This window comes from Protomyctophum bolini (assembly GCF_963924005.1).
Source record: "Protomyctophum bolini genome assembly, chromosome: 4".
Lineage (NCBI taxonomy): Eukaryota > Metazoa > Chordata > Actinopteri > Myctophiformes > Myctophidae > Protomyctophum > Protomyctophum bolini.
Genome location: NC_137865.1, coordinates 45050556 through 45075573, shown reverse-complemented (window position 1 = coordinate 45075573; position 25018 = coordinate 45050556). Strand labels below are relative to the sequence as shown.

Below are 25018 nucleotides of genomic sequence, written 5' to 3'. Positions count from 1 at the left end.
GAGAACTGTTGAAAACAGTGAAATATCCTACACTTATACTGTAGTTTGTATACTTTCACTGTTTTCAACATGAAAACAGCAATGAATGACAAACTATCATCATTACCTAATTCTGTCGCAGGTATAAGACCCCTTTTCTCCCCAATCATTCCAGTGGAGAAAAAAAGGTCTTAATTCACAAAAGTATGACAATAAATAAGTCTTATAAAACATGTTAAACAATATCAAGCTAGAGATACTGTGGAATTATGAACATATTTACAAAAAGAAAACAAAGAAACTAAATACTCAAGAAACATCTGTTTCAACCTTAAATATGGACATGAGTTAACCACTTAGCTAGGTTTCAAGTGGTTAATCAGAGTGCAGTGAAAGTCCACCGGCAGCCGGCTGCTGTACTCTGATATACAATGACCAATCTTTGGGCAAGGTGTTGAGATATTACACTGTGGGACAGTATAGTGAAATGCACAGCAGGATGCATGGCCTTAAAGGACTGGAATTGTTCTTGGTCCATTGATGTCTATTAAACCATTCTGAACGGGAACCCATTTTGGTGATAGCATCATGTTATGCTTTAGCTATTGAAAAATAGCAGATCTACAAGCTCATAGCGCGCCACCGAGTGGCGCGCTACGAGCTTGTAGGTCTGCTATTTTTGAAAAATCGAAGAGCGACTGACATTTTTAGAATCTGATCTCAGGTCAGAATGGGTTAATCAGACCAGCGTGTGTCCAGTGGAAACCTCGTATGAATCTGATCTCAGGTCAGAATGGGTTAAATGCCATGAAACATATGATACATTTCTCCCTCACGTCTCACCGTGTTATCCATGACCATTATAACCGGCCAGGTATAGCAGTTCTTATAGTTGCAGCAGCATGAGCTATCTATCGCTGCATGGAACTGTTTGGAGAAAGACTCTTTCAGAGTTTAAAGAGCTGACAACGAGAGACTGTGTGACCTGCATGCTCACAGTGGTGGAAGTAACTAAGTCATTTTGAGGTACCGGTATTTGTATTTTACTTGAGCATTTCCAATTGTCAATACTTTTACTTTTACTCCACTACTTATATTTGAAAACTTTAGTTACCAGATACTTTGAAGATATGGATAAAAAACAAAAACATACATTCACCACTTCATTTGATAATATCAGATCCACAAGCTCACAATGTGTCTGCTATTTATCTGCTATTTCCAAAATATGTTTTCTTTTATAAACTTGTGAAACGGGACATTCGGCATGAGTAGGCCTACTTTTACGTCATACATCATTTTAAGTGCATTTTTGATGCCAATACCTTTGTACTTTTACTCAAGTACATTTAGAATTCTGGACTTTTACTTGTAATAGAGTACATTGCAGTGTTCATAGACTTCATACTTTTACTTAAAGTAAAAACGGTGAGTACACTTTCCACCAGTGCCTGCTCAGGTCATTCCCCTGTAGCCTATGGGCCAGTTTGTTTCCCAGTATGACAGTGTTTTTAGTCTCCAAACTCTTTTGTGTTTGATAGGTCACTAAACATGGGTATCTGACCGAGCCATGTGTTCTGCTATCGAAACTATCATGAATTTCAACAACTCTTATTTGTGTGTGTGTGTGTGTGTGTGTGTGTGTGTGTGTGTGTGTGTGTGTGTGTGTGTGTGTGTGTGTGTGTGTGTGTGTGTGTGTGTGCGTGTGTGTGTGTGGGGAGGCTTCAAAGACTTCTAAGCTCCCTGGACCTCGGCCAGCAGGCTGGTTTATCTGTCTCCGAAGGTCACATCAAGTTGGATTTATTTGAAGAAAAATATTATGTGAGCTAGATCCGATCCCCCTTATTTGTTAAACACAGAAGGACAAAGGGGATTGGTTAAAAGTGTGTGTGTGTGTGTGTGTGTGTGTGTGTGTGTGTGTGTGTGTGTGTGTGTGTGTGTGTGTGTGTGTGTGCGTGCGTGCGTGCCTCAGATGGCCAGCTGGAGCTTGGTGAGGTTCCTCTGATGCATGTTGTGATGTCGCACCAACTCATCCGAACGGGCAAACTTCTTCTGGCAGTTGGGCCACCGGCAGTTAAATGGCTTCTCACCTGCACGGAAAGAGGCAGAAGAAAGAAAGAAAGAAAGAAAGAAAGAAAGAAAGAAAGGTAGGTGATGGCACATGAGAAAAGGAAGGTATAGTGAAATGTTGGAGTTGGACAGAACAGGGAGGGACAGAGGAGTGACAGAGAGAGGCAAGGACAGGTTGAGATGGGAATGGAGGAATCATAATGATGGGATGAGAGAGAGAGAGGAAGGAGTGAATTGGGACAGAGAGAAAGAGAACATGAGAGAAATGTTAGTCATCATTACGCTGGTTGATAAGCTGAGTGGGAAGATGAGAGCCTTACCGAAAATATAACCCGAGGCCGTAGGCTGGGCATTTATATCCAATAATACAATACAACATATATCTTGTGTATACTGTTACTATATTTAATGACAATAGCATATAGGCCTAAACATTTGAAATGTCAAATGAGCCAATAGATGAAGAAGATGTGGAAAAATTAAAGTTTACGCACTTGTTTTACCTGTATGAGTCCGGGTGTGTGTCTTAAGGTGGTCAGACCGAGAGAACTTTCTCTGACACGTCTCACATTGGAACGGTTTAACTCCTAAACACATGGATGCACACACACGCACACACACACACACAATCATACGCACGCACACACATAAATGCACAAGGCAGTCCAGGCACATAATCGAGCACACGTCCCGGCCACGCACGCACATACGTGCCACACACACACACACACACACACACACACACACACACACACACACACACACACACACACACACACACAGGGGGAGACAGAGAAACATAGTAGAGCAGAGGCTTTGCAGAGAAGCCATTCCAAAGTATGCCCAGCTTCTCAGCAAACTTTTCAAAGTGCTCATGAAGAAGAACATCAGTGGAAGTACAGTGTGTACAGTATGAAGTACAGTATGATGACGTGACACGTTGTCACAGCTTGCCCCTTGAACCCCCGCCACCCCCCTCCCCCAGGCCCCCACTCCCCCCCACCCTTCCCGAAGGCTGTCATGCACACTTTGCAAAGAGCTAAGCAGAGGTGAGAGAAGAGAGAACAAATAGAAAGAAAGAAAAGAGAGAAAAGGGGAGTTATACGCGGATGAAGAGTCCAACCTGTGTGTCTCCTCTGATGTCTCTTGAGCTGGTCGGAACGAGAGAATCTCCTGCCACAGTCTGTGAAGTCACACTGGTATGGCTTCTCTCCTGAGACCAAAAAGAGGACACATGTATGATTGAAATTTAAATTATGACCTGTATCCGACCTCCGGTTATTTGTAGGGTCATATCGGGCCGATACAGGATTCCGATACCAATATATTATATTTATATTAAACAATTTTTTTGTCCTTTTCTGGTGAAAGTAAATGGCAACCCTCCCTCTAATGGCAAGCCACCTCCCCACTAACAGTTGACGCGCATAAAAAGACAGAGACAGGCAGACTGGCTGCTCTGCGAGTACAAAGCCATTGATTGATTATTATCGCATCATCAATATCAGTGAAAATAATTGGGATTACTTTGAGACCTTTCCGATACCGATATGCCCATATCTTTGTCTGCGCCAGGGGGCGGAGGTTATGTTTTCAACCCTGTCCGTCCGTCTGTGTGTGTGTCTGTGAGCAGCTAACCTCCGGGACCGTTGGACCGATCGGTATGAAACTTTGTACACACACTCCCAGTAGGCCAAGGAAGATATTTTAAAAAATAAAAAAATTGCCTCACGACATGGTGATGAATATGATGCCTTTCACGTTGGCCTATGACTCTTGAACAGTAGGTTGTACAGTTTGTGAATGCATTTAGTCACTTTTTATAGAATGTTTTATTATATAAGTCAGCACATACAGTACCTGTACACAACACATGCTATGATAACGTATGGTAAAAGCAGGGAGAATTGCTTCCACCTGTGTGTTTGCGGCTGTGCATCTGAAGGTGGGACAGTTTGAAGTAGCGTTTGTTGCAGCCAGGGTAGGCACACATGAATGGACGCTTCTCACTGCTCTCTGACCGCACAATGGCTGGGGCAATGCCAGGTACCCGCCGGACATCCTGTTCAGGGCACACGCACGCACGCACACACACACGCACGCACGCACACACACACACACACACACACACACACACACACACCCACGCACACACACACCAAATCATTTGAACACAGAGGACTCAACACAACATGAATTTGCCAAAGAAAACTGTATACAGTGAGAGAAACCAATTAAAGATGGAGTGCCGTGATATTTGTAGTTTCCAGTTTTTCATGTGTTTATGAGGTGACAGTACTTCATTAGACCCCTTGGTGTGGCTGTTACTGTATGTGCAATGATGTCTTCCCTTTCTATTTAGGGTTTCTTCCTGGAGGCTGAAATCTTGCCAATGGAAAAAACAGTGATATAGTGACATCACAATATCATCTCCTCCCCTAACCCCTCCCCCTTTATCATAGAACAACAGCAAGTGGTCATGTCCACGTAAAAATGACATTTTAATAAATACTGTACATTGAAAACAAAATTCCTCATATAATAATAATACCTAATGATCATGTTTTAGGGTGGACAAAAATCACAGCACTCCATCTTTAAACCAGTGAATTGTAATTGAGCTATAGTTATGAAATAAATAACAATTAAATCTGTCCAGCCAGCAGGAAACAAATAATTGTGTGAGATCTGTCTGGCATGTGGAGGTCATTATATTAAAATGGTCTTATAATCATTAGTGAATTAGCAGTAAAATGATACTCAGATTGACTGCATTCACTAATGGCCTCTCAGTGGGAGCTGTTAGTCACGCCTTCAGAAAGACCACCAGGGTTCCTATAAGCAGGGGGAGGGTACTTGCAGGCGTATGAGTGCGTGCATGTGCATGTGTGTATACGCGTGCTTGTATGTGTGCGTGCGTATGTGCGTGTGTATGCGTGTGATAATGATAATATCACAATTTAAGACATAACTCATTGAACAGTAACACCAAGGACTTAATTAACATGATCTCCATGAAATCCCATGGCGCCCAGGAGCACCTTTTACGTGTTCTTTTGGAGGAATTGTATTAATTCATAATCGTCTCGCTAATATTTTTGACGACATACAGAGGTAGGTGTCAACAACACTATAGCAAAGTAAAATCTTCTCATAAAAATGGGAACTTGTTGGCGTGGAAACTTGATGGCGTGGAAATTAAATAAGAATAAAAGCGTTTTCTTTTAATAATGTTTGATTTAGAGGGACATTACATTACTGTGTATAGCATACGCACATGAAGTTAGATCAAGGTTACGTTTACCATCACCTCCATATCCGTGCCATCACACTTCAGTCCTACCATCGCTGTATCCCTGTAACTCCTCTCAGTGCAGGATATGGCAGTAAGAGAACTGCTAGACTTCTATCTATGCGTCACCATCTCTCCCATACTGATGTCTCCATACACAAAGCGGCACCGCCGTACGATGGAGTAGCCTATAAATTAAGCTACCCTGTCTCCCTTTAACTTTCCACGTTTACTCTCTCTTGCGCGCGCGCACCACTCTCAATTCTTCCTCCGTGAAGTACCTCCACTCCCCCTTTTACTCTTGTTCCTCTCCTCCTCCTCTTCCTCTCCCCCTCCTGCCCATCTGGTCTTCATTTCTCCACAGTGTTCAGCATAATGTCCCCAGGGGCTCAGGGGTGAGTGCTGGTATAATTAATACAGCTAACACCCGGCAATTAAGTAACAATTAAGCTTTTCTACTGGAAGACTCAGAGGCATCTGATGGAGTACGTGAAAGGGTGAAGATCTAAAGCCAAGATGTGTTCATTGAAAAGTGACTTTGATGAGTGATTCTGTATGTAACTACATTTGGTGAAAGCGTGGATATTGTATCCTAAAAAATTAATTACACAGAAAAATCCTCATAATTTAACTCTGAGTGGTCAATGTTATACTGCCAGAGTTAAACTAACTCATGAGGATCTCGCTCTGTGTATAGATCGCTGAGAAACTCCATTCTCGTGGTCTCCTTCGTTGAGTTTATAGGTCATCAATCACTTGTCGCACACTGTAAAACCAGTTTTCAACAAGGCTGAAATTATTTTGCCACATATTGCCTTTGGCACAGGCCGGGAATCGCTGTGCCTCTAGTCTAATGTATTAACCCATTCTGACCGGGCACCCATTTTGGTGTTGGCATCATGTTATGCTTTAGCTATTGAAAAATAGCAGATCTACAAGCTCATAGCGTGCCACCGAGTGGCGCGATACGAGCTTGTAGGTCTGCTATTTTTGAAAAATTCGAAGAACGACTGACATTTTTAGAATCTGATCTCAGGTCAGAATGGGTTCATCAGACCAGTGTGTGTCCCGTGGAAACCTCGTATGAATCTGATCTCAGGTCAGAATGGGTTAACGACATCCTACTGTATGTATTTCAAGAAAATCATCAACCAACCAACCCAATCGTTCATATTTTTCCTTTTTTTTTTTTTATTAAACAAATACCATCAAACACAGAATTGTCAAGCTTTGATAAATCTCGTTGTAAGTTTGGTAAGTTCTTTTAGGGCAGTTCTTTACGACGATGAACAAAAACGAGAGCAGAAGAACGCCAGTTTCAGCCCACTGGTGAAATGGACCCCGGCCGTAAGAAAGACGGATTGCAGAAAGTCCCACTGTGGGCTGAGAGAAGGTCTGGAGAATCTCCGCTTGCTGTCCTCCAGAGCCGCTGACAGACAGTAATTAACCCATTCTGACCTGAGATCAGATTCATATGAGGTTTCCACTGGACACACACTGGTCTGATCAACCCATTCTGACCTGAGATCAGATTCTAAAAATGTCAGTCGTTCTTCGATTTTTCAAAAATGGCAGACCTACAAGCTCGTAGCGCGCCACTCGGTGGCGCGCTATGAGCTTGTAGATCTGCTATTTTTCAATAGCTAAAGCATAACATGATGCTAACACCAAAACGGGTTCCCGTTCAGAATGGGTTAAACGCTAATGATTTATTAATATGTAGGCTACAACCTTGCATGGAAACCGTATCTTCACCCCGTGTAGTACTACAGCAATGCGTGTCTGTTTGTTTTCATGTGCTGAATCTTTTTTTTTTAAATTATTTTAGAATGAATCCGTGGAAACAAGTCTTTCAAGATGTTTCAATGTACATTATCTGTGTTGGTACAGTATGTGTCTCTGCATGTATGCGTCTGCGCAAGTCGCCTGGTTCGTATAAATGCCAAATCCTGGTCATTGCATCAGGCTCTCCAACTTATTAGTGTTTTAAATTATCTGTTTTTCTTGCAACAATGCTTCTCTCACCAGCAGCCTTATATGGATGAAGTTTGCATAGTTTGCACAATTTACCATGCATAAGCAATAATATGTAAACATTTTAATGACGTTTTTTAAATTATTTTTGGTATTCAGACAGCCAGCAGCGCTCCGAAAAAAATGTAGTCTCTGTGACACATCTAGGGACAATCTGCATTCAAAGATTTCCCTAGAAGCTTTGTCATTGGTCGATTTGCACCCTGTATACTGTCATGCATGCACATGTACTCAACATTGAACGTACGTGTGTGTGTGTGTGTGTGTGTGTGTGTGTGTGTGTGTGTGTGTGTGTGTGTGTGTGTGTGTGTGTGTGTGTGTGTGTGCGTTACCTGTAAGCCTCTGAAGACTCCGTGTGTGTGTATGCGGTACTGCGCGCTACAGCTGTATAGCATGGGGTCACTGTCATAACCTGCTCCATGACTGAAAACATAGAAGGAGTGAGAGAGGGAGAATGAGAGAGATTAACAGAAATTAAGAGAGATTTACAGTAAAACGTGTATTATTCAATGCTGCAGTGCTTAGACATGTGAACACACATCACACTACTGTACATCCATCACTATGAATGCGTGCGTGACTGCCTGCGCTTCCGCCGCACAAAGGAAACCCACGCCGACTATAAACAATGAACGATCAACAACAATACATTCGAGGAATGTTTTCCCATCCAATTTCAGAGATTTGTTCTTGCAATCTTTCAAGGGAGTGAGCCTGAGTGACTGTGTGTGTATGCGTGCATGCGTATGTGCGTGAGTGCGTGCATGCGTGCGTGAGCGAGCGTGCGTGCGTGTATAAACATAATAGCATAACGCCCAATAAATATATTTTCTAAATTAACGAGACACCTCCGGATGTAACATTTACCAAAAATACTTCTTTCTCATTCACATAATCATAGTTTTATACACTATATCATGATGATAGTACATGTTTTATACACTATATCATGGTGATAGTACAGCATGCAATACTGAGCACATTATGTTATTTCCAAAATTATGTATTTCCCCGAAACCATTTGATTTATCAGAGCCAGTAAAATTCATTAATTTTTCAAACAAAACAGGAGTATTTCAGTGTCTCTGTGAGTGTTTTGGGGGGGTTTGAGGGAGCAGGGAGCAGAACAAACCATTGTCTGTTTTAACACAGCTGCAAAACCTTTCCTCTCATATCATCTTATGATAACACGCCGCAGAGACACAGAAAGCGCTTGTCTATAAAAACGTGTTATATGGCGGTGGAGCTAACGACGCGGCGAGGAGGGGAGTTTGCATCCTGTTGAGTATACAGTATGTCTGAGGATTAACCCATTCTGACCTGAGATCAGATTCATACGAGGTTTCCACTGGACACACACTGGTCTGATTAACCCATTCTGACCTGAGATCAGATTCTAAAAATGTCAGTCGCTCTTCGATTTTTCAAAAATAGCAGATCTACAAGCTCATAGCGCGCCACTCGGTGGCGCGCTATGAGCTTGTAGATCTGCTATTTTTCAATAGCTAAAGCATAACATGATGCGAACACCAAAACGGGTTCCCGTTCAGAATGGGTTAATAAAGTCCTCTTTGTCTCCTGGATGGTGGTTCCAAGGACAGGAGGAACCAACCCGGCAGATTGGCTGAGCAGCAGCGAGTGGACGATGCGTGCTGTAAATCTTTTCGGGGAAATTAATTCCATTGCGTTAGTCAACTCTTTTCATTCATTCATTCATTCATTCATTCACTCACTCACTCACTCACTGATCATTCATTCAGCTGTTAAGCATTTTCAATCTGACATTCCTATTTTTGGGTAGGACATTAGAGGCTATCTTTTCAAAACTAGGTATTACTGTAAAACATGAATTTTAAAACTGTTTTTAATATTTAATATCATATTGTCTATGTCCCTCGAACTTATTTCTAATGGTTTGAGCCTAAATCACCACTCTGATATTAAGCAGTTCATGGCATTTACTTTTTGCTTCTGAAGCTGTTTTAGCTGCAGTACCACAATGTACTGAGGTGGTGGGGGTGTTGATATGCAACTTATTTAATATTTGAGTCATTATAATACTGATGCTATAAACACAGGCTTGTTTCCATTCCATGCCAACTTGGAAAATCAACAATGGCGGACATTGTAAACAAAGTGGAAATGCAAATTTGGAACTGAAGACTGAAGAGATGAGGAATTATACAAAGTAGGGTGACATTGATGACATCACAAATACGACCAAATTAGTTGAGCTGTTCCTGAGAGCAATTTCCATAAAAGCCCCTATATGATGAGAAATCCTGATTGTTCAAAATTGCATATTTGTGGGGATAGAAAATACACAGGGGAGCTAAAAAAAAACCACAAAAATAATTGAAAAAGTTGAATTTTATGTTATAGGCCCTTTAATAAACAAGACAGCTTAATATGTGTGTGCGCGCGCACACACACACACACACACACACACACACACACACACACACACACACACACACACACACACACACACACACACACACACACACACACAATCAGCCAAACACCATCATTATTTCGTTCTCATTTACAAAGAGGTTTTCTGAACTCTCATCTAATCAGACTTTAGTTACACCAGAAGGTTAAGTGCTTTGATTTACTTTGATTGAAAACAAGCAAAGATTCTGAAAACAAAGTATCTTAGTTGCAAAAAAAACCCAAAGAAACATCAAGGTGTTCCACATGCCATGCAAGCAGGGAGGCGATAAAAGTGCTTAGAAACTAGAAATAGAGCTGAATGTGACGTGTGTGATTAAAAGGATCGTGGCCTCCCTGATCAGTCATGTGAGTAATGATGTACGCCTCAGACAGACCCCTAACAGGCCTCTTCAATCACCATGCTCAACAATGCCACAGCTCTCATATCTGATTTAATGAAGCTGAGCCCACTGCCACTATCCCCCTCCACACACACACACACACACACACACACACACACACACACACACACACACACACACACACACACACACACACACACTCTGCATTAGGATTTAGGGCTGCGCGTTATGACAATAAATTAAGTCACAACGATTATTTCAAACTTTTACCTCCATTACGAAAAATGTACATACTTTCACTTTTTTGTAATCCACCATTGTGCATCAGACTAATTGACTTTTTTGTGTAGATTCGTTATGCACTCAATAAGAAATTAGATTACTTATAGAGTATAAAAAACCCTGCTTCAGTGCTTATCAATTGATCAATAAACCTATATGAGCCAGATTATGTCGGTTATCAGTTCGAATTGTCACTCTAGCCCTACACTGTGCTAGTGTGCACAGTGAGTGGCACATATCCAATTGAATAAAACAACCATACTAGTGTAGATGCACATGAAATAACATTTGTTGGACACTCACTCACACACACACACACACACACACGCGCGTGCGCGCGCGCACACACGCACGCACAAACGCACGCGCATACAAAAACTCTGCACACAAGAATTCATGCACGCACATACACATGTCATGACACTTGTGATGAAAGACAGTCTGGGGCATGAGGCTATGTGTGAGCGGACACAGGCCCAGCCCAGTAGGGGACTGTGGAGGTCACCATGACATTGTAACGCTTACTAAACTACAGTTATTTATGGCATCCAACGGCCGTGGCATTATATTGTAGCCAAAAGTTTCCAAAAGATAAAAAATGGCTTCCGGTAAATGTTATATAATTTTCAAACATGGCTAAAATACCCGATCTATCGGAGCTCCCTATTCATGGTGCGATGATAAACATGGCTTAATATGTTTTTAACATATTAATCATGTCAAAAAGAAAGGAGAGGTTCGGGAGAGAGAAAGAAAGAATGCTGTATGACAAACAGGACTCTGAAGGAAACCCACCCTAGTTTTAACCACTTAAAAACCCAAGTACAAGCTTATCTACAAGCTTACACGCATATGCTTGTAGATCTGCTATTTTCTGCAAAGATAAATGTAGAGCAAAAACAGAGAATACACTAGCATAGAGCCCTGAGGGACTCCTCTCAACCATATGGGGGTTAAGAACAAAGCACAATGAATGATCAGTTACTCTGAGGATGGAGTGTAAGAAATGCAACTGAATTCTTTAACCAGACATGAGAGGATATAGGATCCAAACCAGCCGTTGTCAAACGGTGTCCCCAGACACACCGACACAAGACTAGAATAATAACCACACATTTAGTTTTTTTCATTTACTAAATCAATACTTTGTACAGATATTAATTTGTTCATATCACAAATTTGCTCTACTATATGCAGCCTTTAGACTGACCTGAAATGGGTCACATTGCTTTATTTTGGTGAAACAATGAAAAAGTCAATATCATTAGCAATTCAACGGTATAAATATTAATTTAATTTGCGTTATAATTAAAACCTCACTGCTGCAGCTGCTGTAGCTGTGTATAATGGGCACAGAAACAGTTTCTACTTCACAGGTTCACATCCTGAATTAAAAGCATTGCTGAAATATATGTGTTTTATATGTTAAAACCTCTGACCTTCACTCAACATGCACTGCAAATGACCAGAAACTAACCCACAGCAGAGCCCTCCATGCTTTGCATGTTTCCTGTCGCCTTTCATTGCAATACCTGCTTCGAGGTTTGAGTTGACAGACCGATGGGGTGAGAAAAATAACAGATAAAATGACAGTTACATTTCCTACCTCTTTATGGTCGATGCCAGTGAAGGGTTCCACCCCATGCACTCCAGCTGAGAGGCCATTTGATATAAATTATCACCGCTGTGGAGGAAAGAACAAAATGTAATTGAAACTTAAATCGATATACGTTGCAACTTTATACTGCACTGTAAAATCCTGAGTGTCGATGTAACTCTGAGAGTTAAGGAGTTAAGAGTTAAGGATTTTCCTGTGTATGTTATGTTTGTGTTGAGTTTCTTGTCCCCTCTGTTGAAACAGACTGGTAGAATGCTTGTAGATCAGTAATTATATACTTTTTAAAGTATATAATTAATCATTTCTTGGTATATATTTCAGTTATTTGTCATATTATATCTGCCCTGTGAACGTTTTCACGACGAGGCCTAAAAGGCTATAACAGAAATGTAATCTCTATTCTATGTTCCCATTTCCAATGCCAAAAACACAATTAAATACCCCCCGGTCCCCCGTCCTCTCCAGATCGAACTACGCATAAACTTTCACGGAAAATAATTTCACCCGCACTCTTGTGCCAATAGACTTGAAGTTGATGGAGAGTCTGCCCAGCACAAAATGTCCAATACAGACAGAGACACACGTGAGTGAGCTAAATGTTCCTCTTACAGTCATATTTCATTAAACACACACAGATTCCAGTACCATTATATAGTTAGACCTGCCAGGTACTTTAACGCACGCACACGCACACGCACACGCACACACACACACACACACACACACAACACGGTAGATTTATGGCATTTATAAGCCCTTGACACCACGCAGCTTCTCTATCATACCACCTGCGTGCTGGAGGGGGTACGTGTGTGTGGTGCCTGGTACCCTGCTCATTACCCTGCCATTATTTCAACTGTACAGAGAGCATAGCAGGGGCACAGAGCCAGAAAAACCAGAATGTTATTTCAGGGGAAAAGAAAAAGAAGGGAAAAGAAAGGTTTGTATAGACATCTTTTAAACAGGACTGAAATCATGGCCTTTTTTTTCTCTCCAAAATACATCACATTTCATATCGAAGCTTTAAAGGAGTATTTTCAGGGTACATATTTGAGGGATTTTTAGAGCTTCACCCAGCTGATGGCTGATCATATGGGATTGCGTTAAAACGGTCAAGTGTTTTCGTCGCAGACACTTCGACGCGGTGACCTTCCGATTCCCCGACGGACGACGACACTCCTAAATTAATTGTGTTTTAATCCTGCGAGTGAGTGAGTTCTACAGGTATAGCCCTATAACGCAATTGTCTTTTTTTCTTTTTTTGTCAAATATGTTTTTATTGAACAGATAAATTATTACAAACATTATGATATGAAATCCCTTAACCCTCCCACCCATACTGCTCAGTGACACTGCATACTATATAATAAGATGATAGAAAGCTCATGGAAAACATCTGAAAAGAAAATGGCCTACAGTCAACCATATCAATGGTATCCTGTCTATTAATCGTTTCTACTCAGGTAATGGACAAGGGGCAGCCAAATCTTATCAAACTGACTCTCCCTGTTTCTCAGGAAATACCTTATTCTCTCAAGATGAAGTGTACTAGTCATTTCATTTAACCAGTGCTTAAATGCAGGAGCCTCTTCCTTCTTCCAGTGTGTCAGAATTAGTTTTTTCGCTGTGATATGGTACACCATATCTCCTTGCTACCTTCAGGAAGGAGATATGGTGTACCAGCATACAATAAGGTCAGACTAAAGAGGTCCTTTGTCCACCAGTCGACCTTGAGGCTTAATCAGGAGTTGTAGTATAGCCACAGGATAATCTAAGTGGTGGATATTGCTCTTGTCTTCATGTCTTTATGTATGTAAATTGCCTTGTTGTTTGTGTGTATATGTGTTCAGCATACTTGGCTTCTGTGTCGCAAGACAAATTTCAGTGAACTGACAATAATAATAATAATATCACATATCAGCCACTCATACAGTACATACATTATTTATATATTTATTGAAGGTGGGGTCCACAGACAGACATTGAGCAGCCCAGTTAGGCACTGTGTCCACCTGTAGCCTTATTTTCCGGGGCGCTCACCTGGCAGTGCTTCCAGGCGACCGAGAGTTGAAAATACTTTGACTCTCAGCAGGCAGAGGAAAGCACACGGCAAGCACAAAGGTAAATGCCCACGCAGCGCAAACACCATAAACTATGCTGGAGTTTCCCAAAAAAACCTTATAAACAATTGAAAACATGCACTGTGCTCAGGACAAAAAACATCTCCACGTCTCCACATCGCTATACATGAACATGAATGGAAGGACAGTCTCGTACTGTCTCTCGGCTTGATAAGGCCCAGTAGTGTTTCTATTTAATCTCCCTCTCTGAGAATTGATAAGCCCCCTAGCGTGTGTGTTTTTATATCACTGTGTATATGCACTGCTGATGTCCTGAGTAAATACAGTCCTGTTGGTACCAGGCGGCACGATTAGAGAGCTGACCCTAGTACTCATCTGAGCCTTCTGTGCGTGCACGTGTATATTGCATGCAAGTGTGTTGCGCTTATGAATGTAGATACGCGTGCACATGTGTGTGTGCGTGCGTGCGGTGCGTGCATGTCTGTCTGGCGGTCATGATAGTGAGGCCTAGGCCGGAGAGCGTGAGACTAGCAGCACAGCATGGTAGTGTCCACTAAGCCCCCGGCCCAGCCCCACCGCTCATCCCCCCTTATCAGCCATTTACTGTGATATTTAGATTCTTTATGTGGCCCTCATGGCTGCCACTGGACAACACCATGGCGGAGGTATGTAGAGAATGTCTGCTCATTTAGACGCACACTCGGAGGAATGAACAAACAGGAGGGAGAGAGGGTGTAGGGATAGTGTGACTTCACTAAAATGTTGCTATTATTGTGTCTGCACGACCTTCCGAAATGTCCAAGTGGACACGCCCGCGCCCCGCACGCACGCACGCACACACACACACACACACATACGCGCGCGCGCACACACACACACACACACACACACACACACACACACACACACACACACACACACACACACACACACACACACACACACACACACACACACACACACACACACACACACACACACACACACACACACACACACACACACACACACACACACACACACACACACACACACACACACACACACACACACACACACACACCATTGACTCTGGCGGAAGTGCTAATATAATAACTGCGAGGTCGCAGGGATTTCCTCCTAACATCCTCCCTCACCTCATATCACCTCAATCTGACCCTTCGGTAGCATGATACACGCTGATCTGACCCTTCAGTAGAATGAAACAGGCTGATCTGACCCTTCAGTAGCATGAAACACGCTGATCTGACCCTTCAGTAGCATGAAACACGCTGTTCTGACCCTTCAGTAGCATGAAACACGCTGTTCTGACCCTTCAGTAGCATGAAACAGGCTGATCTGACCCTTCAGTAGAATGAAACACGCTGATCTGACCCTTCAGTAGCATGAAACACGCTGATCTGACCCTTCAGTAGCATGTAACAGGCTGATCTGACCCTTCAGTAGAATGAAACACGCTGATCTGACCCTTCAGTAGCATGAAACACGCTGTTCTGACCCTTCAGTAGCATGAAACAGGCTGATCTGACCCTTCAGTAGAATGAAACACGCTGATCTGACCCTTCAGTAGCATGTAACAGGCTGATCTGACCCTTCAGTAGAATGAAACACGCTGATCTGCTGACCGGAGCCTCGCGCTAGTTTTTTATTGACCTCCTAATATCATGCCTCACCTCATATCACCTCGTCTGAGCCTCAATTCGGAGATAAACGCTGTTAAAGATCGCGGCCAATACAGGAGTCTATGGAGCACGCCTCATCGATATGAAACTTCTTTTCCCGTTTTTTTTGCCGGCTCCAAGATGGTGGCTGCCTATATGCGGTAAATATGACACGGATGAGTCGTACTATAATATAAAGATCGTAACATGGGATTGGCATTAAAGTGCTGGGTTTTATAAACCGTACATGAATGTGTATGGCTCGAAATGTGTGTATATATTAAAAAATATATGTAAAAAGAAATTCGTTGTTAAGCAATATTACACTCGAGGGTGTGCTCTATCGTGATTATTGGCCAGTCATGCGGTCAGGAAGGTCAGGAACAAGCCAAGTTCCCCAAGCGTCACTGAAGTGCCAATATTCATGATAAATCACACCCTTGAGTGTAATATTGCGATTATACAACAGTTTCCCATAAAAAACATGTCAACTCAATTTCATTGTAACTAAGATACAATGCAAAGATCCCATGCAAACTGCTAGCCTAGCCACTCAGCCGGCTCTGCTCTGCGAGACTCAGCACAGCTGATCTTTATGTTTCGATTAGGTGTGCCATCATGCTTGTTAAAGCACGGGTATACAGTAGATGGCTATTTCAACCAATCAGACTGCTTCCTCGAAACTACCTGTTGTATAATACTGAATAGTGAATATTGATACCGTTTACTATATGGTATTAGTTCTATTGGTACAAGCTGGAACACAAACATGCTCTGAAAATGCACGTGGCCCACCCATCTGACCACTTGGTCGGATGGGTGGGTCGCGGGCGCTTTTCAGATGGGCCCGGATCCAGAAGAGGTTGAGACCCACTGGTCTGCCCGGTGTCACCCTCTGAACACCAGCCCCACTGGTGAGCGTGTGTGGGACTCTAGAGCCCCACTGGTGAGCGTGTGTGGGACTCACTGGTGAGCGTGTGTGGGACTCACTGGTGAGCGTGTGTGGGACTCTAGAGCCCCGCTGGTGAGCGTGTGTGGGACTCACTGGTGAGCGTGTGTGGGACTCTAGAGCCCCGCTGGTGAGCGTGTGTGGGACTCACTGGTGAGCGTGTGTGGGACTCACTGGTGAGCGTGTGTGGGACTCTAGAGCCCCGCTGGTGAGCGTGTGTGGGACTCACTGGTGAGCGTGTGTGGGACTCTAGAGCCCCGCTGGTGAGCGTGTGTGGGACTCACTGGTGAGCGTGTGTGGGACTCACTGGTGAGCGTGTGTGGGACTCTAGAGCCCCGCTGGTGAGCGTGTGTGGGACTCTAGAGCCCCGCTGGTGAGCGTGTGTGGGACTCACTGGTGAGCGTGTGTGGGACTCACTGGTGAGCGTGTGTGGGACTCACTGGTGAGCGTGTGTGGGACTCTAGAGCCCCGCTGGTGAGCGTGTGTGGGACTCTAGAGTCCCACTGGTGAGCGTGTGTGGTTGTGTGCAGTGGTGAAAAGTAACTAAGTACATTTATCTTTAACACTGCATGTCTGAAGTAAAATCAGACACAAGTAGCATGCGCTTGTCAAAGATGTCAAAAATGTCTGAGATGATAGAATGGTGATGGAGGATGATGGTCATGGAAGGGGAACCTTCTGAAAGCTTCATGGGCTCAAAGATAACCAACTTCCAAATAAATGAATAAATGTCAAAATAACCTCTCAGACATGCTAGTGTTTGCAAGTTTATACAACATGTCACAATGCGATGTCCACCAGAACGTCTACATCAGTACTTGGTCATCAGGAATGGTTGGTAATACTTTTGTACTTTTACTCAAGTTGCATTGCAGTATTGATACTTTTTGAGTACTCTTTTTCCACCACAACCTGTCTGAATGTTAACCATTAGCTTGATTTCATATAAATGATCAGTTTGATCACAGTATCAGTATGTTAGCTCCCTGTTGTTCAGAGTCATAACATAGATAGGACTGCTGTTGACCTTGGCTGTACGGAACACCGTTCTGCTTCCTGTGACAGCTCAAGTCAAGGTCCTGGTTCCTACCAGTGTCCGTATCTCCATAGCGTTTGCCAAACGTCCGTGTTGTTGGATACGAGAAAACTTTTGCCAAAAGCATCCCAAAAATCTGAAGAACTCGATCTCAGTCCCGAATGGCTTTAATTTCAATCGTTTCCTGTCAGTAAATCAACACCGTATACTAGAGTCCCCTCCTGGTGAACTTCCCGCTACTGTTATACTGTACTTCCTGGAGCCAGGGTGGGCGTGCCCCCCCCCCGCCCCCGCCCCCCCGGTGGCACTGTGACTTTCCTCCGCAGTGTCCATGTGAAAGTGATTAATCCAAAACTCTGCCGCTATAGTCCGACCACAGCATTCACACGTTAAAAGTTTCATTAACCCATTCTGACCGGGAACCCGTTTTGGTGTAGGCATCATGTTATGCTTTAGCTATTGAAAAATAGCAGATCTACAAGCTCATAGCGCGCCACCGAGTGGCGCGATACGAGCTTGTAGGTCTGCTATTTTTGAAAAATTCGAAGAACGACTGACATTTTTAAAAATCTGATCTCAGGTCAGAATGGGTTCATCAGACCAGTGTGTGTCCAGTGGAAACCTCGTGTGAATCTGATCTCAGGTCAGAATGGGTTAACAACGTTTTGGGGACGTTTAGATCTTACCCATGGGTTAGCAGGAAAAACAACCTCACAAGCGTTCGCGGGGAGTGAGTGCGTGCGGAGGAAGCCCAAAAAGTCACGCAGACCTGTCCTAAAGGTGGACATCCTGTCACCTTTCACTGAACCGCCGTATACAAAGGAACTCCATGCTAACTATTTTTAACAACGAACAATCGACAACAATACGTTTGAGGAATGTTATTTTCCCATCCAATTTCCAATCAGAGCTTTAACCTTTAATTATTCGTTCTCACAATTTGTCAAGGGAGTGAGCATCTCTCTCTCTCTGTGTGTGTGTGTGTGTGTGTGTGTGTGTGTGTGTGTGTGTGTGTGTGTTACCTGTTGTAAGGGTTCCTCAGCAGCAGAGCCTGACTGCCAGTGCAGCTATCTGATGGTGTGTGGCATCCATAGACAGGAGGGGGAACCGCATACTGCTGCTCACCTGCACGCACGCACGCACACACACACACACACACACACACACACACACACACACACACACACACACACACACACACACACACACACACACACAAACACACATATATTTTTTAAATTTGTTAAACACAGTGAATATCCTCACTTGCTATTGTTCATCATCTGTTTCTGACTCTCTTTCTTCTCCATACTTTTTCATACAAATACTGTTAACTCTCTCTCTCTCTCTCTCTCTCTCTCTCTCTCTCTCTCTCTCTCTCTCTCTGCTTTCTCCTGATATATTAATAAATGGCTCCCTGGACAATTTCTCAACATTCCAAAACGCCTCTCGGCTCCGTTTCTTCCCGTTATCTTTGCCATAAAAATAACCAGAAATTTATGGCGGCACGACATTGAAATTAGCTCGACGCGCGCCCAAACATGTACGAGTCTAGAGGGGAGATGAGAGGGATAAATAAACATGTACTAGTCTCTCAGTCGCACTGCCAGAGGAGAGATGAGAGGAACAAACAGCAGTGGTGGTACGATTTAACCCATTCTGACCTGAGATCAGATTCATACGAGGTTTCCACTGGACACACACTGGTCTGATTAACCCATTCTGACCTGAGATCAGATTTAAAAAATGTCAGTCGTTCTTCGATTTTTCAAAAATAGCAGACCTACAAGCTCGTAGCGCGCCACTCGGTGGCGCGCTATGAGCTTGTAGATCTGCTATTTTTCAATAGCTAAAGCATAACATGATGCTAACACCAAAATGGGTGCCCGGTCAGAATGGGTTAAGTACTGTAGATAAGTAACATTTTGAGGTACTTTTACTTGACACCAATACTTTTACTTCTACTCCACTATACATCTCGGATCCAAATATGTTACTTTTACTCCACTACATTAATTTGAAAACTTGTTACGAGTTATTTTGTAGAATTTGATTATTATAACAAAACATACAGTAACCATTTCAGCCCTATATAGAATATAATATATTTTTCGGCCGTTTGAAAATTGTGAGCTTGTGAGCTTTATACATTTGAAACTTGAAACGAGACATTTTGATACCAATACTTTTATACTTACTCAAGTACATACATACATAGACATTTACCTGTAACATAGTATTTCTATATTGCACTATTGATACTTTTACTTTACTAAAAACTGTGAGTATATACTTTTCCCACCACTGATAAACGGGCAGATGAAAGGAGGGGAGGAGAATGGGGCGTGTTGACCCAGGATGTGGTAGATTTACTTCTCAGTGACAAGCAAGGTCATCGCAGAGAGTTTACAACAGAGGACAGGACAGTGCCTATAGGAGAGGAGTTTACAACAGAGGAAAGGACAGTCCCTATAGGGGTCATCGCAGAGAGTTTACAACAGATGACAGGACAGTCCCTAGGTGAGGAGTTTACAACAGAGGACAGGACAGTCCCTAGGTGAGGAGTTTACAACAGAGGACAGGACAGTCCCTAGGTGAGGAGTTTACAACAGAGGACAGGACAGTCCCTAGGAGAGGAGTTTACAACAGAGGACAGGACAGTCCCTATAGGGGTCATCGCAGAGAGTTTACAACAGAGGACAGGACAGTCCCTATAGGGGTCATCACAGAGAGTTTACAACAGAGGACAGGACAGTCCCGAGGTGAGGAGTTTACAACAGAGGACAGGACAGTCCCGAGGTGAGGAGCACAGAGCGCTCACACAGTCTTGCGTAACAACAACGCACCCGACTCCTTTTGTTTCAATTCTAGAAAGTACTGTGTTTTCATTGACCTAAGACAAGTTAATCACTTGAACCGTACTCGGGTAAAGATATAAAAAACATTTGGAAAATCTTAAGACATTTCTGCGGATCAACTACTTCGCATTGTGAGCTTGTAGATCTGATATTTTCAATTGGCCGAAATGTATATACATGTAGGCCTGAAGTGGTTTATGTATGTTTTTTAATAATAATCAAAATGTAAGTAATTAGTAACTAAAGCTGTCAAGTAAAATGTAGTGGAGTAAAAGTAAAATATTTGGATCCGAGATGTAGTGGAGTAGAAGTAAGTATTGTTAAGTACAAATACCCTGGAATTTGTGTAGTGCAGTGTACCTTTGCCCATACAGTTAGCGTAACAACTCACCCAAATGCTTGTGTTTTTATGGGGAAAAAAAAATCTAGATAGCACAGTGTTTTCCATAGACCTAAGTTAACCACTTGAGCCATACTTAGGTAAAAAACCAAAAGGAAAATATTTGGACATTTCTGCGGATCAGTGAAACTTGGATTACCTTCCTATTTATCATGACACACACACACACACACACACACACGCACGCACGCACGCACGCACGCACGCACGCACGCACGCACGCACGCACGCACGCACGCACGCACGCACGCACGGACGCACGCAGTTATACTGCATGGCTTGGCCATGTATACTTTTCTATGAATACTTTTGTTGTTAGTATAGACAGGCAACAAATCTAAACACCCCCTTTTACCGTACTAACCTACTTACTAGTCATGGTAAGTTTTTCCTTAAATATATACTGTCATTTATACAAGAACAAATTGAAGGATGTTTTTTTGATTGACCAGATCACTGTTTTGTCTGTTTTTGTCTAGTCCCTGTTTTCTTGGTTGCACTACCCTGTAGTGCAACCAAGAAAGAATTCACCAACCGTACAAACGGTCAATATGCAAATGTCATCTTGATAATCAAGGAAATTCAGTTTATTCCAATTCTGTACTCATTTGCATTCTCACACTATAACACACACACACACACACACACACACACACACACACACACACACACACACACACACACACACACACACACACACACACACACACACACACACACACACACACACACACACACACACACACACACACACACACACACACACACACACACACACCAGAGTTTAGGTAAAGGTGTTGCTTACCCATAGTGGTCTGCGGAGTGATGGCGTCTTCATGTTTGAAGGAATGGTTGGAGAACTGCGAGCTGTGGTGTGTAGGAGTGTGGCTGTAATTTCCAGGCCCGTCGAACGCAACAGCGCTGTAACCTGCAACACATACAGTAGAAATCACTATTTGTGACCTTTACCTTGCGTCTGAAAAACTATAGGTCATTCGAGTCAACCTGTGTTAGACTTTCCCTACTTTCATTGGTGTCATCATCACCATTGTTCTGTACAACGTTGGAGTTCAATTGAAGTACTTAAACCCTAGTAGACTTTGTTAATGTATATCAAATAGTAAAAATGGCCAAACTACACACTCACAATGTGTTACACAGTGTCACTGTCAGCGATGTGTTGAGAATCGATCATATTATACCTGTAGATCTGTTATTGTTGTGCAATTTTCTTCTTTTGTTTGCCAGCTGAATGATGCTAGGGTGCATGAGGTTAAAGGATTATACCAGCAGTCTGGCTTTCAGCACCTTGAGCACTATATGCACTCTGCCTATGTCTATGCACATGCACTTTCTATGACCTATCGCATAGCACTTTAACGGCTGCACTTTAATGGTTATGTGCACCTTTGTACTCTGGTATCTGCTATGTGAACTGTTTGTTTATTTGTACTGTTTCATTGTTTAATGTACTGTCTATGCTGCAACCCAATTTGCCCTTCGGGGACACTAAATAAACTTGAACCTTGAACCTTGACATTATACCCAATCCTTCCGGTACATAAGTACCGTGGTTTGTTTGACGTCTGAAAAAGCCATTTGGACTATACATTCATTTCGGTACGGTAAAACTTGCTCACGTATCTAAATCATTGCTTACGTATATGCGTTTCCATTCACTTTAAACCACGGATTGATATGAAGATTCTAGTGGTAAACTCTCTAAGGAGAAAAGACTGATTCACGAACAAAAATCACACCCGTGTGAAGTGAGTGGTGCAACTCCGTGTGGGCGTCCCCGGAGCTTCCAGACCCACATGGAACGCGGCCAGGGGGCCGGCCCGGTCCACATCTACTGCACTGTACTGTCACTGTGGCAATGCTATTTTCGTGCTCGGACACAGCCAGGGACACAGGGAAACAGCCAGGCAGCAGCTGTCTGCACCACCACTCAAAAATCAAGTATCAACTGTCCATCAACATATACTGTAGAATGATTGAGCTCTGTCAGGAGTCAGGACCCGGGATGTGTTTTGGACCTAAATGCAGAACTCATTTCAAAGTAGAAGCAGGCCGACCAAGGATAGGACAGGATAACGAGTACTTTACTTAACTTAAATCATAATGCAAAACAAGGTACACCTCCCAGGGCGAATAAACGGAACGCATACACAGCCTGGGACCCGGAAACAAGCCAGCCTGATAATACAATGAACCAACCAACACAGAGAGCAGTCACAGACAGTCTTAAATAGACTCTGGCCAGAGCCATAGAGTAAGACAGAGTTACGCAAACTCCGTTCACTTCATGGGGCCAGTCCAATGGCGGCTCTTCTACATAGACTTCTATTGAATGGGGACAACCGGGAGTATTGCATTGGGACAACCGGAAGTTTGCATTGGAGTCTATGGACTCGCGCGAATACATGAACCACGTGACTGTGCCGTTTTCTGCCCCCTCAATATCGCAACTCTTCTATTAGATGGATCTGACTCTGGCCAACTAGGCAGTCATTATAGGCTAACAGCTCACACCTGTGGACCCGGGTGGATCCCAGACTGTGTCAATCACGGACTCGCCAGCCGGACTAGCCTAGTGGCCAAACAGGGTGTTTGGCAAAACCCTCTTTAAAATGGGTGAAGTTGTCTTTTAAGTCAGTCTAATCTCCCTCTAAAAAGTTCAGAAATTGGGACACAAAATGGGTGATACGGTACATATAGCTAAATGTACATACTATGCAGAAAATCCTAAGCATAAATTTTACTATACTTATTAAACGCCAGCATTCACATTCGGGGAAAAACATTCGCAGAAAATAGCAGATCTACAAGTGCGTTGTGAGCTTATAGATCGGCTGTTTTCAGTGAAAATATTTAAGTGAAAACAGAAAATACAAAAAAAAGAAAACAGAAGATACACTAGTATGAAGTCCAGAGGGACTCCGGGCAATCATGGGTTTTAAGTGGCTACACCTAAGCCTGTGCAGTTTTGCAGTTAAATTGTCATTCATGATCTTACAGTGTTTATATATGCATGAGAGAAGTATCGTGGAGAACGTGATCTGCAAAATTTGAGTATTGGCTAAAACATTTTCAAGTATCCCTGCTCTAAAGAAGAGGTTTGGTCCTGGATATAGTATATTTAAGTGTGAAAAATGTACCCTTCAATACACAACAAGTACTGTGAAATCCAATGGACACCCATAAGCTTGCATGCAGTTAGTATACGTAAGTACGTACGTACACACGCACGCAGAATGAGCAACAAGTGGTGTTTCTGAAATAAGACAGCCTATACCAGAGGGTGGATCACCTATAAATTATCTAGGTTACGAACGCGCACACGCACACACACACACACACACACACACACACACACACACACACGCACACACACGCTTCATTAATTGTGCTGTCACCTTTACTGACTTCAGATGGCCTGGTGGGGTGGGGAGCCTTAAAACCTAATTAAAGGACTCAATTTGTCTTCCACTCACCCTGTCACATTTGTGTACGTGTTTTTGTGTCTGGTGTGTGTGTGATTGTGTGTGATTGTGTGTGTGTGTGTGTGTGTGTGTGTGTGTGTGTGTGTGTGTGAGAGAGAGTGTGAGTGTTTGTGTGTCCGTGCGTGCGTGTGCATGTGTGAGTGCATATATGCGGTATTAAACTGCAAAAGTTAGTAAGTTGCATTTTATCTGATCACTGTAATTTCTCATGTTTCTTTTCCTTTCATTTCTTTCAGCTTTACTTCTTTTTCTATTTTATTTTACCATGGCTAGTTTAATAGTTAATGGTAGGAGATGCTGTAAATCAGCATGCAAGCTATCGTAAAAGCGTTTTAACTGTTAGAGCAATTCAAATATAAATAATATAACACCTCAACAACCCTAAAATTATTGTGCTTACTATATATATAATCACAGGCTGATATTTTAACTGCAAATACTGTAGATGGGACAG

General features: G+C 42.9%; 1 protein-coding gene across 1 annotated transcript; it reads right to left on the bottom strand.

Annotated features, from left to right (window-relative positions):
- Positions 1–1947: 1947 nt before the first annotated feature.
- On the bottom strand, positions 1948–18864 carry LOC308314136 (Wilms tumor protein homolog; the record flags this gene model as incomplete). Its single annotated transcript, XM_080761557.1, has 7 exons — positions 18823–18864; positions 12062–12139; positions 7708–7798; positions 3967–4111; positions 3173–3262; positions 2544–2636; positions 1948–2069 (listed from the first exon to the last, which is right to left on the bottom strand). The coding sequence occupies exons 2-7, from the start codon at positions 12118–12120 to the stop codon at positions 1948–1950; spliced, it is 600 nt and encodes a 199-aa protein (XP_080617683.1). The 5' UTR covers positions 12121–12139; positions 18823–18864.
- Between the last annotated feature and the right edge of the window lie 6154 nt (positions 18865–25018).